The sequence below is a fragment of the Oenanthe melanoleuca genome, chromosome 1A (assembly GCF_029582105.1).
Source record: "Oenanthe melanoleuca isolate GR-GAL-2019-014 chromosome 1A, OMel1.0, whole genome shotgun sequence".
Taxonomy (NCBI): domain Eukaryota; kingdom Metazoa; phylum Chordata; class Aves; order Passeriformes; family Muscicapidae; genus Oenanthe; species Oenanthe melanoleuca.
In genome coordinates this window covers 18485296-18505011 of record NC_079334.1, presented here as the reverse complement: position 1 = coordinate 18505011, position 19716 = coordinate 18485296, and the positions used below count along the sequence as shown (strand labels likewise).

The 19716-nt window shown below is 38.6% G+C and overlaps 1 protein-coding gene across 2 annotated transcripts; it reads right to left on the bottom strand.

Annotated features, from left to right (window-relative positions):
* Positions 1-27: 27 nt before the first annotated feature.
* Positions 28-19499, bottom strand: HCFC2 (host cell factor C2). 2 transcript variants are annotated; one of them, XM_056482457.1, is made up of 16 exons: positions 19031-19499; positions 17126-17274; positions 16510-16670; positions 15294-15502; positions 14725-14809; positions 13591-13694; positions 12859-13047; positions 11568-11753; positions 11043-11146; positions 9930-10086; positions 8757-8957; positions 7472-7542; positions 6139-6270; positions 4640-4825; positions 3896-4181; positions 28-2970 (listed from the first exon to the last, which is right to left on the bottom strand). In XM_056482457.1, the coding sequence occupies exons 1-16, from the start codon at positions 19194-19196 to the stop codon at positions 2945-2947; spliced, it is 2412 nt and encodes an 803-aa protein (XP_056338432.1). In that variant the 5' UTR covers positions 19197-19499; the 3' UTR covers positions 28-2944. The 2 variants fall into 2 exon arrangements, with proteins under 2 accessions (XP_056338432.1, XP_056338431.1); XM_056482456.1 differs by having other exon boundaries at positions 28-4181.
* Between the last annotated feature and the right edge of the window lie 217 nt (positions 19500-19716).

Here is a 19716-nt window from a genome sequence, read left to right as displayed (position 1 = left end):
AAAACAGACACACTTCAGCATTTACAATGCGTTTGATAGGACAACCACTTTATTACAAAGAACAAACAATGCTTCAAAATAAGACTAATCAACTTGTATTGTACAAAATGTCAGTTTCCTTGTAGAGGTCATTAAGTAACAGGCTGTAAGACTAAGTTCACGTGAAATTCGCTATCCTGAAATAATCAGATAACAACAGTAATACTTACTATATCTTCAGAGTTTTATGGCATGATCATGTGCTCTACTCCAAACTACATTCAAAAAATATTGCTATAATTACTTTGAAAACACAAAGTGTAGGTTATTGTTCACTTCATTTCCACTTTCACAAGAACATTCTGAAGATGAAGCTGTAGCCATGTCTGCCATAACTGGCATGACTGTCCTATGCTTACACAGTCACAACCTCCCTAAGGAGTTCAGTAAACCTAGACATTTCTACAATATGGATTCTGTAATCTGACAGATTTCAGCGTCTGTTACATGTCCTTTAGCAGTATCTGAAATAAATGGATAACATGGAGTCTCAAAGAGCTGGTGTCAACAGTCTATAAACTTTGAACAATCAATATTTGTCTGATATCTAGTTGATAGGCAAACAGGTGGGATTTAGACATTATAAATACAGTTCTAAAAACAGACCACAAAGTGTATTTTACAGTGTGTACCACAATTTCAGTTTAAAGTAAAACTGTGAGCAACTGAAGAGCTGCATATGATCACTATTCAACATTACCCAACTTGGACAAAAAAGAGAGAAGTGACATCTTTATGTCAAGTCAGCTGAATAAAGCACACTCACAAGGAAATTATACTTTTAAACGCCACAGCTTTACCCTTTGGTAGTCGTGACATACCCACTGAAAAAAGAAATTGTGCAAAGCATGTGAAACCAAGTGCAAAAAAAACTCCACCCAGACACACCCAACAGGTTTTATTCTTAAATAACAACTCTACAATCACAGCTATCAACCAATAAAATCAAAGCCACAAGTTTTTCTCTAAAGGCTTCTTTCACAGTACTAATAAGAAAAACCAAGTTCTATTCTTCTAGTTGACATTTCATGTGTATGGTACTTTAGTTATCAGACAGTATTGGTAGTGAGATCCTACCTGACGAAATGGACCATTAAAACACAAATATCTTAAAGCCAGTTAACTTCAGGAAAAGTCCTATACATTCATACTATAAACACTGTTTAAAGTGAAACTGGGATATCTGTCATTGTCATAAGCACGTGATTTTCCTCTGGAGTCAAACCACGTGTGTTGCTCCAGTGCCACAATTAACACTATTATAGCCATTTATGGTCCCCAGCACTTTCTAGATGCCATTGGAGCATGTGATGCATTGCAATTATTAAGGCTGTACCAGCACTTTGTTAAAACCCTGATTCTCAGGGTAGCCAACACTTGGCTAGTAAATCTGCTCTGGGATACTTGAGCTGCTAAATCTCTACCATTTTAGTGATACTTCTCCCACCAAACCAGGCACATCATTGATTTTAGTTTATATATTTACAAATGCTCTTAAGACAAATTTAACTGGAAGAGGCAAGAAATTCTACCTTGACTTATAATATTTTGGCATTTGGGGCAAAATTAAAGTGCAAAGTATAAACTTCATTGCACAGTAAATAATTTAGGCTTTATTTCAAAATAAATTTTATTTAGGTGCCTCAATCTGTTCACCTAGTGACCTTGTCCAACTGAGCCATTTTCCTCTACACTTTGGTAAACATAGTTTTATATATAGATACATAAATAGTATTTAAAATGTTTACCTTTATTTCACTACTGTGAACAATTTTTTCCTTTCGCATAGGAATGGATCAACCTATTCCTAGAAGTAATGCTTGTGGATTTTATCAGCTAGCTAGTTAATGTAAAATGATGCATAGTAAAAGGGAGATACTGAACTTGATTGGTAGAATATACTGGTAAAGCAAACAAGCACTTAAGAAGATTAATTTGAATAAATATGTTGAGAGTTGCCATATAATATGTGCAAAATTGCTTACCATGTATTCTAAACTTTGGTTAAAATTTTCAGATTGAAGTTTTACAGAAACATTATGGAAGCAACACAAGTGATTACTAACACAGGAATGAGGTAAGTTATTATTAGTGCAAAAAGCAAGCATATGCTAAAAGCAAAGCATATGGATTTAAAAAAAAAAAAAAAAAAAAAAAAAAGGAGAATGAATCTCATGGAAGTTTTAATAGAAGACCAGAAAGGTCTCTTGTAAACACTGGTATTTACAAGTTTAAGATTTGTACAACTACAAAAGGATAATTTTAAGTAATAGTAGTGCATTTACAATGAATTTACGTTTTTTGTAATAAGAGCAATGGATAAGTTTATCTTTTTCCTTTTAAATTTTCAGGGGATATCTTTCAAGATATTTGTTACAAATAGTAGAAAAAATCATTTCTTTACAAAAAAAGTATATATTAAAATATTTATACATTTTAAGTTACTATCTAACAACTGGAAATTTTTGCCTTGGACTCAGGCACCACAATGAAGAATGTGGTATTGGGAACCAAAACTAAATAGATTTTGCTCATATCCCAAATCTTATGAATTATCTATGCAAGATCTGTAGCAATCACAGGGACTCTACCTCAAATACTACTACTTGTGCCAATTCTTTTATTCATTTTTAATTTGAAACTCAATGTTCTTTACATTTGAACATATCACTACCAAAAAGAGCTGCTGGATAGAGTGTGATCCTCCACCCCACCATCTCTGATATATTTTCTATATGATACTCATACCTGAGCAAGGCTCTATAACGCTGATGTGTCAAACGTAAAAAAGGTTATATATTTTAAGATAAAAACAATGCAAAAATAAAATATTTGTAGCATTTACAAATAGTACAAGAGTTACATTAAACACTACATTCGAAACTTCAGATTTATTAAGTCGTTTCTACTTTGAGCCTGATGTTTTCATATCTGCAAAAAGAAGAATACATTATTAAATGTTTCATAATTTCACATGGTGTACACAGTCAAACATTTTCAAACAAACACTGTTTCAGAGTTCTAGGATTTAGATCATAGTCAAAACCCCTGCCAATTAAAGGGTTAAACCAGCATTGAAATACTGAACATCACTGGAGACAACTTCTCCATTGTTACTCCCCATCTGAGAAAAGCACATATTAAAACTCATGCAGTGGAGCAGTGAACAGGTGGGTCCCAGCCCACTGACTGAGGTCAGCTACCCTCACACCTCAGCTCCCTGCTGCCCGAGGGAGCAGGCACTCTGCCCTTCCTACCTTCCTCTGTGCCCACAGCTCCTCAAGCTGAGCAAAGCCAGCTCCCAGCAAAGCTAAGCCAGGAAAGGGAAGGAGCGGGATCAGAAGCTTGAGACCCCAGACTGGTTTACTTATAAGGCAACCCAGGATTGACCAGGCTAACACTAATTTTATTTTCAGTGGATCCATTACCATCCCCAAACCATCACGAGCCTGTACAAGTTCAAGCCCAGGAACAAGATGAGAAAACCTCTTCTGGCTGTAACACAGATTTCAAAGTGTATATGCATCAAAAAAATGCACCTTACCTTGCTTGACAGAATTTTTTTTTTCCATTTAGGAGGGTGAAAAGAATGAGAAAAACCCTGATTACACTGTATGTCACATACATATGCACATAACTGGATTACTTCTTATTAGACTGAAAAACTTCTGAGCTGAATTGAATTTGAGGGAAGTCAGAAGCAACAACTAGAATTACATAAAACTCCCATAAGGAACAAAATAGTATTTCAAAAAGTAATGTACTGAGTCTGTGTCAACATGCAGTGCTGTGCTGGTTCTGGAAGAAATGCACAGCTCCTGCTCCACTCAAATGCCGTGTGTGACAGTGACTTTACCTTGGAGCCACCGAACCTGCGTGGCCGGGCCGTAGCCTCTCTCGTTCTTGGCAGAAATCCTGAACACTATGGCAGGCCGGGAGCTGTAATCCACGTGGGCATTGGAAAGCTGGGCAGCAGTCACTATACAGGAGGTTTTAAGACCACAGTATATCCTCATAAATACAAGTTGACTTGGATTTTCCTGTAATTGTGTGGAACGGATGGCTAAGTAGGCAGAGTATTCTAAAATATTTCCAGAGGGTGAAGCAGGAGGCTCCCAAGAAAGATGAATACAGTCTACACTCTGAAGAAAGAGAGAAAAATATGATAGTATGTAGCCAACCATAAATATATAAACAATATAACCCACCCTCCCCCCCCAAATTTTAAAGATTATTTGAAAATTCTAACCTATCATCACGACTCTGGAGATAAGGATGTCTTTTGACTCTTTTTTAAGAAGTGTGGTAAACCCTTCTAGATTTAATGATGCAAGACTAGAAAATCATGGGGAAACTATCAGACGATCGAATGTATATCTGCTAACATGATCACTAACTCTTTAAATAATTCCTTTTAGCAAATTTCTTAAAGAATATTATATTGAGCAGAGTTCACCAAGTAAGCATTGGACACTATTTTATATGACAATTTTAACTTAAAAATAACCCCAACAACATACCAACTATAACCAAGAGTTCTGAAATTACACCAGCAACCAGAATTTTACACATCAGAATGAGAATTAGCTATATTTCTCACCTTGGTGATTTTGACTGTTGAAGGAGCTCCAGGAAAACCTGGAATGCATGTCTTGAATTCACTGATTTTACTGAAAGGCCCAATACCACAGCCATTAATTGCAGCAACTCTGAACCTGTACACTGTGCCTGGAAACAGATCCTGTTTCTTAAGTAATCTGTAGTCTGGCACATCGGCACCTTCTGTCTGAAAATAAAGCAACATTTGTGTTAATTTTTAAAATATTATAAACACAATTCGCCTAAAAAAGTATAAAGTGTTAAGCTGAGATTAATTAAGTTTAATTGTAACGGAAATCTATTTAATACTGGTGCACTTACATCAGAATTTATGAAAAGGTTCTGACTGACACAGTATCTCACCTCTAAACAGCTGATCTAAGATAAAATGTGAAACTACATCTCTAGACCAAAAGATATCCCATTTTTTCAGTCATTAAAATTTAACTCCACCTTGTGGTTATTTTTACTGGGGAAAGTTAAAACCAAGTAGAATTTACAACTACATAAGTTTTAATTTAGTTAACATAATCTTCTGTCCTAAAAAAGACATTTTTATTTCAAAAGCAGTTATTCCTAACATTTGGAGCTGCAGTTCAATGTGTAGGAGATTAAAATGTTTTTAAGGAAAAGCACTGTAAATTAGTAGCATACAGCTTTCTGAAACATTATGTGCTACCATACTTCCATGGTTAAAATATGCATTGATGCATCACTGATCCTTACAGTATAACTATTTTCCTACTGAATTATGTGAAAGAACCACAATCAATGTAACCACTGTGCTGTGCTCATTAAAACTAAGACACAGAATATTTATAGTGAAAAGCTTTCAAAGAAAGGTTTCTGGTATTTTGTTTCTGTCTCAAGAAGACACAATTTTTGTTTCTAGTCAACCAGGACATCACCAATTTACACTTTTACCATCAAAACTATTACACTTTTATAAGTTTCACACTCATAGTTTTCATGTATCAACTTACATGTACCAAACTTTAAGTTAGAATGATCAAATACAAAAACCACTACAGTTCCAGATCAGTATTTTTAAACAGCCTGGCCTATGTCTTATTAGTATCTTTAACAATTTTTATGCAAAGATTTTGGGAACAGAGAAGAAACTGCAACATTTCAATGTTGGACTGAAATAACATATTAAGAAATTGTGGGGTTTACAGTTTTTAAGAATTTTACTGGCTTGAAAGTTTAGAAAGCCTAAAATTGTTTCCTAAAGCAAGAAATAAGAAGAGAATTAGCAATAGCAAAATAAGATATTTTGCATTATCATACATAAAAAACAAAAGAAAGTTTATCTAGCTTAGGAAACAGTAAAAAGAGGTGAGAAAAACACATGAGGAACTGCTGGTCATAAAATACAAAATTTATATGAGCACCAGGTTCTGGTGCAGTATCGGAAAATCTCATATTTTGTTGTGAACTATATAAGCAACAGATTCTGAAACAGGTACTTGCAAGTTACATCAGAGAAGCAGCAGCTACCTTGCTATTGATGTTCATTGTTTCCTCTGGCAGCAAGTAGAACTGGCTCACCACAGCACTGTTGTTCTTAAAAATTCCCACATCATACCACCGGCGGTCCCTGGTTTTCACCGGCGCCCTCTGGGGAGCTCTCTAGTATTTGAAGAACACGTCATGTAGATTACCCACACTTCAATGCCATGGAAAAAAATGTCAAGGCTCTAGCATATGTAGGAGACAGCCCCCTTGCACACCAGTGTTACTTTCTTATGCTTCAAATGAATATGCATATATTATCAAAATACTGTGCAAAACCAACTGGCTGTTATACATTTACTCAGACACGGTCTGTCATTTAAAAAGCAACAGCTGGGATGTCGCATCTGATATTCTGAAAGGGGGAAGAAGCTTAAAGCTGTAGAACTAGGTGTCTGCAGCAGCATGTAGTTGTGAGTTAATTTCTCTCAGTGGTCAAGAGGTTTCCTAAGGTGGTCCAACATGGGCAGCTCCCCCGGGGCTCAGCTGTACCTCAGCCCCACACGTGCTCCTTGTCAGGCACTGCGGAACTCGCCTGCAGCTGAGAACAGCCCTCTGCTGTGGTGTGGGGCCATGGGGATGGAGGGCAAACTGACTGACCCAGAAATACAAACTGGCTTTCTTGCTGGTCTCCAGGCACCTGGGAGGGCACTTGCACAGGCAGGTGCCCAGCACAGACGGGCCATGATCCTGCTAGCACAGAAATGGGGCAGGAGCTGCAGCTGCTCTTGGCAAAAGCACCCCAACCCTTTATTAGCAGCTGCTTCTCCCCATCCTTAGTTCCTCACTTTTGGTGGCAACAGTGGCACCTTGGGTTTGTGTATTAAGTTGTAAGCAGGTGAAATAGGAAGCATTTACTTTTTCAGGCAGTATTTACAGCTTGCATAGTCAGTCCCCATCTCCTCTAGGGAAAAACATCAAGATGTCAGTTAAGTTATGTTTCAAATCTATAGAATCAGCAGCTAACACTAGTCTGATCTAATACATACTTCACTTTAAACTCAGTTGTGCATACAGAAAAGCTTTTTACATTTGCACATCGTGCAGCAGAGCCCATTCCACTGTGCCAGTTGATAAAAATGATTCAACAGCTGAAACATGTACTTGGATCTCCTCCCAACTACACAACCACTTTAGACTCACATCTAACCCACACAATGCAATTAGTTTTACAACAGAAATGTTCACCCCTGTATTATTCACTCCAAGCTCAAAACATACTTTTATTTCAGAAATATAATTAAAGGAAAACAGAGCCCTTAAAACTAATCAGCAGAACAATAGGTAAAGCAATTTCATTACACTTTTTCAGACTTACAGAAGATTGTGAATCATTTGTCTGTCCAGTATTGACCCTTGTTGAAGGCATGACATAAGCAGTTTCAGCAGCTAAAAGCAAAAATAAAATGTTAACAACTTAAGCAATAGAAAAAAAAAAATAATACAAAACCCACCAGAGTATGAAAGTTTACTTCAATAGCCATTTATAAGTATTTGTTGCACAAGAATGTCTTAGACTTCTTTTGCATGCAGTTCTATTTATAACATAAACTAATTTTGGCTTCTGTCATATTCACAGAACAATTCTAAGAGTCTGGCATTGGAGGCTGCTACAGATAATACAAACAGAAGGCAGGACTCAGAAAATCCTAAAAAGTGACTGGATTATGAAATCAATATAGACTATTTGTGAACAAATAGACTAAATACCAGATTGAGGCACATACTGGGGACATTGTATGAATAGTCTAAGTGCAAATTCCTAATTTGATTGCATTGTTTCTGACATCAATAGTCTGAATTCTGAACATAACCTCTTAAACTGTAAACAATCCTAACAAATGGGAACTGAGCATTCATTAAATTTAAAATGGAAACTTAAAAGAAAAAAAAGATTAAGCACATGAGTAACACATGGGGTATTAGTATTCTATGCTTGTGTTCCTGGGTTTTGCTTTTAAAATACAATACTGCTTGCTAAAAATCACACTATACACACATCATCAATATGAGAATACAGTTCTTGAGTTAACACTCAAAACAGTAACAAGCAAAGCCTGCTGATACTTGTCAAAAACAAAACTTGAAAAACTACCCATTTATATTCTGCATTGCTGCTTATTTTGGGTATTTCCAGCAGACTTTGAAGAGGCCAACACATTAGACCAGCAGTGAGGTGGCCACATTAACTGGCCATATTTATTACAGAGGTCAGTTGCTTAAAATCAGAATCATCTAAGGTTACTATTTTAGCCTTTTGCTGACTAAATAGACAAGCACTGAATGAATGCAAATGTACAACAAGCTCCAAAAACAGGCTACCACTGATATTTAGAAAATGGACCTCTGCATAAATGAAGATTTTGAAGGCCTTTTCACTTACAAGAAACATGATGACTTACAAATGCACAGAAGAATACCCTGATTTTAAAAGATGTATAAATACTAGCAGAGATCATCCAGGCTGCACAAGGTTTTCAATGCCCAAAATCCTAGCTACATCCCAGGTACTACTCAAGACAGGAATCCCACCACATTAGAAGAACTCTGACGGCCTTAGAAATATATGGCTCAAAATACAGTATGTGAAACACATTTCAAACCTTCAGATTTTGAATTGAATGTTGTTAGTGAAGTTTCATCTTTAACAACTGCCCCATTTGTACTTGATGATTCAGTTTTAACAGCCTGCTGGGTTACCATAGTTTGTGTGCTGGAGACAGTACTGGATACAGAAGGATCAGGATTTACACTTTGTTTGTCCAAGTCATGTAATTCACCTACATTTGCTGATGTCTGAGCACCTTTAAAAAAAAGACACAGTATTAGCAAGAATTCAGTATTGATAACACAACAAATCTCAACTTGGTCTAATGGACTTAGTTTCATATAAAGCCTGAGTTTAGCTCAGAATTAGGTTAGAACAGATCTGATTATATTGATTGCTAATGCTTAATTTAGGTTTATGACTGAACAGAAGTCTATCTCCACAGTCATAAACAGTATGTAAACAGTTATTTTAAGCTTGCTGGTTTTTATGTATTCGGTCACAAAAAAATTAATTTGGGGAAAAAACCCTACTAAAATAAAGCATCCACACAAATCAGTATCACAGATTTGTAACAATCAATTTAAGATTAACCCCTGTAGAAGTCTTTTTCTCACTTAGCAGTAAGAACCACAATTTTCATATCTAAGTAAATTACACCGTGAAGAAAATAAAAATACAACTACCTATAAAATACACAGAAGTCAAATATAAACAGATCAGGTGATTAAGCCTGGATTCACTGCACTGAACTTAAGGCACTTCAGTGAAATGCATTAATCAGAGCCTTGTCATCTTTTAAGTCCTCCACAGTCAGAGAGAAACATGCTTGTCTCTACATTGCCTGAAATTTTACATCATCCATTAGCTTTTCACTGTTAACAGACAAAGTGTCAGTTTGAGTTACTATCACCATAATGTTGTAAAATGTCATCTGTCCCTGTTTACTTGATGCTAAAAATGGCTATTTATGTTTAAATAAACAGATTTGCCATCATAATTATGAATATATCAAGAATTTAGTGTACCTTGCAACACTTCAAACAAGTTAAGATTTCAATTTTCTTCGTATTTTCTGAAAAGACGTTCAGTAATAACTAACACAAGTTGGGTTTTTATAAAGGACCCTTAAATAATTTTAAATTACAAGACAGAAACGATCTTATTTTATGGTTTTGAGATGAATTTTAGCTCTCGCTTCTAAATTTTTTTTCTATAGTCATCTTACTTGAAGTACAAACAGGCAAATGAGAAGGGGCATTTGATTCTCTGAATCCTGTGGCATCTGCATGGTTTTTCATAGTCTCCTGTGTAACCTTGTTTTCAGGTGCTGCAATCTTTTCTTTTCCTTCTACTTTTGAACTGGATGAAAGGGCAACTTGGACCTAACCAAAACAACACATTTGTTAATGTTAAACTGCAAAGTTCAGAAATTTCAATTGCAAACATAGCACGAAGACGCTTGCTCATAAACAATAATATAAACTCCTCCAACAATTCCCCCTATACTTTAAATTAGACCAAGAAATCAATCTCTCAACCTTTACTTTAGTCATAAAACAAAGACTCAAACACTGAGTTGACTTGGAAGAGTCACATTAAATTTTATCTAAATGGAATTTCATGGTTGTGTATATTTAGTCTACTAGGGGGACTTTGGGGCATGGGGAAAATCACAATTACAGAGGCTTTTTCAACCTTTGTTTTCCTGAAATGTACTTGAGATAGTCCTACTCTGAGTGAAATTAATAGTATATCTGCACATCTTTTCTCCAGAAATACATTAGGAATCCCATACAGATCTAAGACTTTACACAACTAAGAAAAGGTCCAAAGTTCTAAAAATGAGATCCTTCAGCCAGAGTTTATCCTCACTATTTTTGTTAAATTAGTAAAACAGAGGAATGTGTATAACTGCACACCAGACAGATTATAACTGGATTTAACCTGCTGTAGGAATTTACAACTAAGCAGACTAGCATAAAACTAAACTAGACTAACAAAGAGGGAATATGCCTTATTCTTTTTGCTTCCCACATTAATGTCACCAACATTTTGAGGATGAATAGTATTCCTACTGGGGTCAGGCTCCCAGTTGGCACTGTGGAAGACAACACAGTTGCAATTCCGTTCCGCATTAACAAGAAGACGTGAAAGATTGTCTCTCATTAATAAAAACAAAAAGCAGACAACTACTTTAGCAGGTGTCTTTTTGTTTTATTTGGGGATTTTTTCTAAGATCTAAAAAGTTTGCAGGGAGTTTTAAAACTGTGAAACTTCTGGCAGTTCAATACCTTCCCACACTGTTTTGACACTGAAGCATTTTTCAGTTTACACTTACATTATTAGGAATGAGATTATTTGTTTGGCTGGGATGATCCACCTTCATTTCTGGATAAGGGACGCTAGGCAATGATTGTGGGCTCTGACGGAGAGAACAGCCACCTTGCAAGTAAACAAAAGCAAATTCCCATCAATTATATAAAACCTAAAATTATGGTTTTAACCTATTTCAGTGAGAAAGAGGGAGGCCAAAGCTGCCTGAAAGAAAACTTTGTTGTAAGTCTGATATGAAACTGTATATGGCCAGTCAGATAAAAATTCCTTCTTCACTGTTTCATTTCTCAACTTGTGCCCAGCATTCTACAAATATCTTCATAATTCAGAGACAGCTGGCCAAAACCAACAGAAACAAGTCAAAGGGGAATTTTCCATAATTATGATGCAAGCATTTGGAGAATAACCAAAGAAACAGGGTCTCCCTCTCACAGAATGGTTCTTTAAAAAACAAACTCGTATTTATTACTTATGCAACCCTCCAGTCTGCCTGTGCACAAACATTACTGTAATGTGATCTGGCTGCTACCTTGTGAACTCAACACTGATGTTTCAGGAATGCCAGTACCAGGAATTCCAGCCACCGGTGGCACTGGTGGGTCAGCATGTAATTGAAGAAGATATCCTTCAACTGTAGGTACTTCATCCCACTTCAACTGAAAAGAGTTGGTTGTAGCTCTGATCAGCTGTACCTGGGATGGTGCTTGAGGTCTTTCTACAAGAAACCAATAAAACACAGATGGCATGTTAGAAATTGCCCTCCCTTCCCAGTTTTTTAAATAGCTGCATATTGCAAGTAAAATCAGTTGCTCCTTTTTCACTAATGTACAAGATATACCAGATTCAACAAGAAACCACGGTCAAAGGTGGCAAGTCGAGTCAGAGAATTACAAAATGTCTTTTCAAACTGTTCAAATATGCTCCAGTTTTGATGCTTTGTTTTTAATGGCTCTTCTGCTGCCAGTAGGCCTTTGGGTGGTAGCTACATCATTGTAGGGATTAGAGATAAGAGATCCTTGTGCTTTCCTGAAATGCTGCAGGTAGCTCTTTGACTCCTAAAGCTTTACATATTACTCTAATTCACAAATTATTCCTCTTCCTTTTTGCTTGTTCTCAGTAGCTGAAGTGATCTTTCTCTCTAACTTCTGCACAGGCTGAAGCCTAGACATGACTAGTGCCAATGGCTTGCTCCTCTCACAAGCTTCTATGCCTGACCAGGCTTAGGTACATCCCTCCCCTGCTACTCCTTTTCATTTTCTGAGGGAAAAATGAAACAGCAAAAACCAGAAGAAGTTCTATTCTAATTTCCTCTCTCCCAACACCATCTCAGTGTCCTGCTATCAATGCAGCTACTGAATGATTAGTCTCCAGAATTCCCTTCATCCTCAGGAACAATTTGGTCCTTTCCTAGATTGAGGAGTATCGTTTTGCAGTCCAAGAGATGAGGAAGCAGCAGCAGCAATGATCCCAAGAATGGATTTGGTGAAAAAAGTAGTAGCAGAAAAGACCACTAAAAGGAGAGGCCAGGAACCCTGAATTTAGGCAAAACAGCCTTTAGCATCTTGTTTCAGCTGACTATGGATGCAGTGAAGAATTTAGCACAAAGTTTTTTCAGTGGCTTAAATAAGCCTTCCTAATTTTTCATTTTAAGTAATAGCCTTTAAACAACCAGAAGTGAAGCACGATTTAAAAATAATTTTTTAAATGTAAATAGTCTTCCAGTTTGCTACAGCTTTAATGTTTTGATCAATCATGCAAGCTTCCCATATGTTAATAAAATACAGAACATAGTACAAGTTTCTTACTTATTTCTGACTCACCAGTATCAAGGTACCAAAGATCTTTGCAGCAAACTTGATTGTTCCAAGCTTTTCTGTAACCATCTCTACCACTCCAGATATACAGACGAGTGCCAACAGCTACAGCACAGTGTCCTGCTCTTGGCCCTGGTAACAAGTTACTTTTGTCCTCCTGGCAATCTGAGATCAGACCTATCCATTCTGTGGTATCTAGTAAATGAAACTCAAAGCATTTAGTTTCCAGATATTTTCCATAACAAAAAATACAGATGTTAATACACTTAACTTTTCAGAAAAAAATGAAAATATATCACCTCTGTTTTTATAGACAATGGAAATATTATGAAGATAAGGTCACTTTCCAATTAGTGTGCAAGATAAAATCAATTAATACAAGCTGAATTTTCTGACCTCTAGTTATCTTTCTCAGGCAAATAGATCAGAAGTTGAGAATTCAAGGATGGTACTATCATGCTTAGAAAAACCTCTTTCAGAATCTGCCTCCTGTGTTCTTCTATAAATGAGGGAGTATTTACATTACTTAGTATTAAAGTTGTATTAACCAAGATTTGAAGAAGCAAACTTGCTGAATCTTCAAAGAAAAATAGTCATTAAAATATTACTTTTCAAGTAACATGCAAAAAACTGGCAACATTTTAGTCAGCCAGGATTGCAACTATGTATCTTTTACTCTACTCTGTTAAGAAAATATTAATTCAAAATACCCAGTCCCAGAAAGGGAGAAACACTAACCCAAATTAAGGTAACAAAATGAACCAGTGCATTTCCATTCACCATCAGGAGTAGAAATTTCACCTCCTGTTGACTGTGGAACCCATCCACCAAAAACATACATTCTGAAATACAGGAGAAGAGGGAAGAGGGAGAAAGAAAAGAAACACCAATTAACATCTAGATCTGCTGCACATGCTGTCTCAAACTAGGACAAAAAAGAAATTTTCCACTGTATTACAGTTTTGGTTCACAGCAAATTTGATTTGTGTCTATGTCTTTATGAAGTACTGTTGCAGACATCTACCTTCTGAAATTTTTTAGTAAACTGACTGATTGAAAAACCCAACCGCACAAAAAAATCCTAGAAATTCCTCAAACAACTTCCTAGAAATGGAAGTTAATACTGCAACATTTAGCAAACCATCAAACTGCTAATTCTCTCCAAAAATCCCACACATACAACAGAATTTCTACAATCCTTTACTGCAGACCCCTCAGTAAGTCATGCTAAAATGACTGGCATCTAACTCAGACATCAAAATTTAAAAATATAATGCAGGCTACAAACTACTAACATTTTAAGTAAATAATAAAAAGCTAAGCTTTGGATCAGAAGATATAAAGTGTTCATATTTCTTTACTCCCTTGCCTCTTTCTTCTCATGCCAGCTTGTAAATTGATACTAAATAGACTGAAACCCATGTTTAAAAATCCATTTCATCAATGCTACCTGCCAAAACAAACCATATTGGCAAGAAGCAGAGTAATGAGGGACAGATTACAGAAAAAGTGAGGAATAGTTTTGTCTGGAACTAGTTTTACTCTTTGAGCAGTTTCTTTGCACAGCTACCTCATCTGTGTCACACACACAGAGGCACTGAAGCTGCTCCTGACAAAGCTCAGGCCAAGCTGAGGCTGCCTCAGCATGCATAAAGGTGCTCCAAGAAGCCCAGAAAGCTGCTGGTGCATTGGGCAGATTGTTCTGTTGGATGGAAACATTGACAGTTTACTGCCCTTGAGTTAACAGTGGTACTGAAATAGCAGAAAACTACTCTACAGGGCTGATGTTTATACTGAGCAGTAGTGGATAAGCATCATCATTCTCCTACTAGGTGTACCTTTCTAGAGTTGAGCTTTTAACAACAGACATACTTGTTTCCTATTACATTGGCCGTATGGAGACTACGAGGAAGTGGTACTGTCCCTTTGGTTTCTGGTCTTGACCAGGTCATGGTTTCTGAAAGAAAGAGAATAAAATCCTCAAAAAAAATTATCTTGTTGCTACATATTTCACTACCTGGATTTTAGGAGGGAACATATTTCTAATATTCAGCAAAGCTAAATTTCACCTTTCTAAAAGGGCTACTTTAAGAAAGAGAGTGCAATAACAAGCACTTGGAACTTCTTAAAAAAATCACAGGAAATACTGACAAACTAAGTGTTTATCAAAAACATAAATTATGGTTTCATTATGGTTATTCAACTTTGTTTCTTTAGAGTGCTTTAAATACTATAATATCTGTCTTATGGAGTACCCATAAATCAGTGAGGATAATATATGCAAACAATACTGTATCTATTTAATTCCAAATATTACAAAAGGTTAACACTATGGTGTCAGTCTCAATAATATCTGCACCACAGCATGCAATTAACCATTCTAAACGGTAATTTTCCCCCTCAGCCAGTAAGCACTGACTTCTGCTGGCAAACCAACTCACCTATGTCAAGTTCCCAGAGATCATTAAGCCGACAGCCACACATGCCTCCAAAAATATACATCTTTGGGCTTCCCACATCTTTTCTGCAGTACACAATGGCTGTGTGAGATTCTCGGGGAGATGGCAAGATTCCTTTGGTCACAGGAATACTCCAGCCGACCACACCAGACCCATGTTGCAGCTCCAGTTCATAGAAATCATTTAAATATCTAGGGTATTATCAAAGTATGAAAAATTCACTTAAAAGCATGATGACAAGTGCGCTTTAAACCCTGACCACTTCCAAGGATTACAGACTTCTGTCCTGGGAGGGTGTAGAGTTTTAAACTCAAAACATTTGATACAGTGCCAAATCTGGATTTAAAATGGATTAAAAAAAAAAAAAAAAGCAATTATATCTTGTTGCCTCTGAAAAAATATGCTCTCTTATTGACTACACCTCATTACATGAAAAAAACATGAAAACAACATTTCTTGCAAAAATTGCTACATATGGACAGGGCAAAGTTGTGGGAAATACACAATGACAAGGGGTATTAGAAATTTCGACAACTTTTAAGGTAACAAAGGTGAGAAGAAGCTGTTTTCTCATGTCTTCAGACTGGCCAATGCACAATTAGCCATTTGTTGCTGAATCTATTAGCAAGTTATTTTTAGATAATGGTCTTTGAATCTTGGCATTCACACCAGATACCTCTTGTTCACTGAGACTGAAATTGCCAGTTTATAGCTCAGTGGATATAAGTGCTCTGAACTGCAGGTGAATGTGGATATAAAACTTCAGCATTCAAGCACAGTTTGCTGACAATAACAGCAACTTCAGCTGTTACTGTAAAAAATTTCCAGATGAATTCAAAACTGTTTTTTCACAGCAATACAGAAGAAACATCCATCATGAATTCCATGATGACTCATGAGACTCTGCTGATTGAGGTGATTCTAACAAACAAGCCATTCTTCAAAGCATCACCCAAAATACTAGGAGAAATACTGAAGCCTACTCAGGTTTCCCTACGAAAGTGTCACAGCTGTCACTCAGTGTTCCATATTGTGGGATTAGCAGAAGGAACACTTAACCTTCTTCACATGTAACCCCTTCACTGCACAAATAATCCAACTTTGAGTACTTGGTATGCAGACCAGCCTGCCTTTTTAAAGCTGTCAAATCTAGTAATTTGTTTTTAAAGCCATTAAATGGAAAGACGAATCAGCATACCTGGGAATGTTATTATTTGAATCTTCACTTTCATTTGCCAGGCCACCAAACAAATAGCACTTGTTACCATACAAAGAAAAGCTGTGGCCAAGCCGAGGACATGGTGGTGATCCATTTGAAGGAGCTTGAGGTTTTACTTTTTTCCAAAGCCATCGACTTGCCTTGAAGACAAGAAAAACTTATTCAGAAATAATATAATTTCTAGTCAGTCATAAAAAACAGAATTAGTATAATTACATATTAATATGTATATGTATTATATATATGTATGTATGTGTATATATATATATACATACATATATATATATTTATGTATGTATATTTTCTGGTTTATTTTTAAGGGAATGCTGGACTTTTCTTAGGACATTTGTTAAAAGGGATGTGTAAGAGATAACCTTAATAAAATATTAAATATATTATACTTTAGACTAGACAGAAGTCTCTGTTTTAAAGTTATTTAGAATAAACTTTAGATTCTTAAGATGGAGAAAATCTTTCTGAAGAAGAGCAAAGATCATCTAACTTTCTTCTGCAGTTGGTAAAATAAAATGTATTTCTCCATAAACAAATAAATAAAGTAGTCCTGAAAATCAAAACACATTCATACATTTCCTACCTGCAATTCATATAAATCATTGCTATATCTTCCATATTCAACCATTCCTCCAAAAACTAGTATTCTGGTACCATCACAAACAAATCCGTGTGCTGCACAACCTGGAGGAATATCTCCCCTTACAGCAGGAAGGAACCACTGATTCGTAACTATAGCAGAAATTAAAAAACCAAAAACCAGAAAAAAAAATATTAGAAATATTGAAGCATGTATTTTTAAACACCTCTGTTTTCTAAAGAATTACCTTTTACCTGCAGATAACTGAATGGGCTATTAGCTTCACACTAAATTTTAATTTTTTTTTTTTTTTTTAATAAGAAGAAAAGCAAACACCTCTATCAAACCAATGTTACTCAGTATATGAATGAGCCCATGAGGTCACTGTAACTAAGTCAGTCATGAAGGGTCATCCAGCAATTTAATAGACTTGCCAAGAATAGAGGCTAATGAGGAACACGAGTGCAGTTCCACACAAAAGAGATAACCACACTAACTCAGAGGGAGCTAGCCCTAGAAACAGAATTATTAGAGCTACAGCAGCATGGCACTGTGCCTGGACTTAATAGCCCTATTCAAAAACTAATTACACTGTTCTGGGACCCATTTTCATATTCACAGAGTGGGAGAGGGAGGCACAGAGTCAAGAAAAAGCAACTGAGACTGTCTGATCCAGAAGCAGCATACTGGTGTCTGAACTGTTCTGGAATTTAAGAATTACAGGGGACAATGTCTTCTTCTTCCTACACTTTTTTATGAGCATGAAGAGAAGAAGCAGGAAATTAGAAGCTTCCAGTGAGCATTGTTGCAGGGGATTAAGATGCTCTCACTGTGTGCCAGCTCCTCGAAAACTATCACATGCATAGCAAGGGCCATGGATGACATCCCACACTCGGGCAGCTCAGGTCATAACCCTGCACCTTAAACCCCAGAATAAAAAGGGTCAGTTTGGGCCAAGCAGTCATCCAGAAACTGGAACAACTGAGTCATGATCCTTTTTGTCACTCCTGCAAAGGGGAAACACCCTAAGCAGAAAGTCTGGGAAGAAAAAAACCAAGTCATTATAAGATTCACTGAAGAGGCACCCGTCAGAACCTGTGTTCTGATGGCATAACTGTGTTAAGAGTTTTCTTTGGATTACTTTTCAGAACAGAAAGGTTAAGAGATTTTTTTTTTTTTTTTCTCCCCCTCAGAAATGTGATTTAAGCATAAATCTTTAAGCTATCAGAGAAAAATCTGCCTGGAAAAACCTCAAGCAGCCAACACTCTCCGGTCTCGGCCCAAGCCCTGAAATTACACGCAAGTTTTCCAGCCTCACTCAGCATTCCGTACAGTAACTATTCAGGCGTCTAATCCTTCACAAATAAAATCGTTCTTGGGCAGCTTCCTGTTTGGAAAGGCTCCCGATGCCAACATGTTCACTTTTCCAAACAAGATTCCCATTCCAGCGCGCTCGGCTCTCGTGAGCCGCCGCCAGCAGAGGGAAGGAGGGGGATCCGGACACTCGCCGGGACTAATCCCGCCTGCCGCCATTCAGCCGCGACCTGCCAGCGGAGAGAGGCTCCGCACCCTGCGGACAGCCGCGGAAAGCAGAACAGGCGCCACGCTGTCCTCACACCGAGACTCTCCCGGCCGCTTTCCGCAGGAGCCCCGCTAGCCCCGCGCACCGCCCCAGGGCAGACCCCGGCCCAGGCGGATTTCCCGCCCCGCCATTTCGGCTGCGGGCAGCTCCTCAGCCCGCCCGCCGCCCCCGCGGCCGAGCGCCCCGCGGGCAGTGCCGGGGCAGGGCGGGAGGCCCGGGCGGATCCCCGGCGCCGTGCGGAGCCCGGTGCCACCGGCGGCCGCAGACGGGATGGCCCCGCCGCTGTCCCCCCCGCTCCGCCCGCCCCGCGGCCCCGCCCCGCGCACCCGTGTTGTAGACGTGCAGCTCGTCGGCGATGCCCTCGTTGCCGCCGCCGAAGATGATGAGCAGCTCTCGGATGGCGACCGCGCGGTGCCCGTGGCGGGAGCGCGGCACCGGCCCCGTGAAGGAGGACACCCGCCTCCAGCTCAGCCCGGCGGCGGCCGCCGCCATCTCAGCGCCGCTCCCACAACGCACCGCGCGGCCGGGGCAGCCCGCCGGGGAAGGGGGAGCGCTGACGTGAGGGCGGCGGGTCCGCGTCCCGCCCGTGTCCCGCCCCGCGGCCGCCTCCGCCGCAGCCCCGGCTCGGCGCGGCCCCCTCCGCTCCTGCGGCGCCCCCGGGCCCGGCCGAGCTCCGGCGGGAGCCGTGAGGAGGGGCTCTGTGCCTGCAGCGCACGCCGCCCGAGGGCTGCTTGGCCGCCCCGGAGATGGCGTGTGCTCCTCTGCTCGGGGCACCCGCTCTGCCGCCCAGCCCTCAGAAACGTGTAGCACTTTTTTTTTTTTTTTTTTTTTTTTTTTTTTTTTTTTTTTAGCTGGCTAGTGGTAGGCGAGGCAATGCTGCGAGGTGTGCGGCGAGAAAGAAATGAGTTGCTGTTGCACTGAGGGTTGAGTTTTGCAACCGAGGTTTCGGTTCTACATCTGGCTGCGGTGATCTGAGTGAATTCGAAGGTCTCGTTCTGCAGGAGAGAAGCTG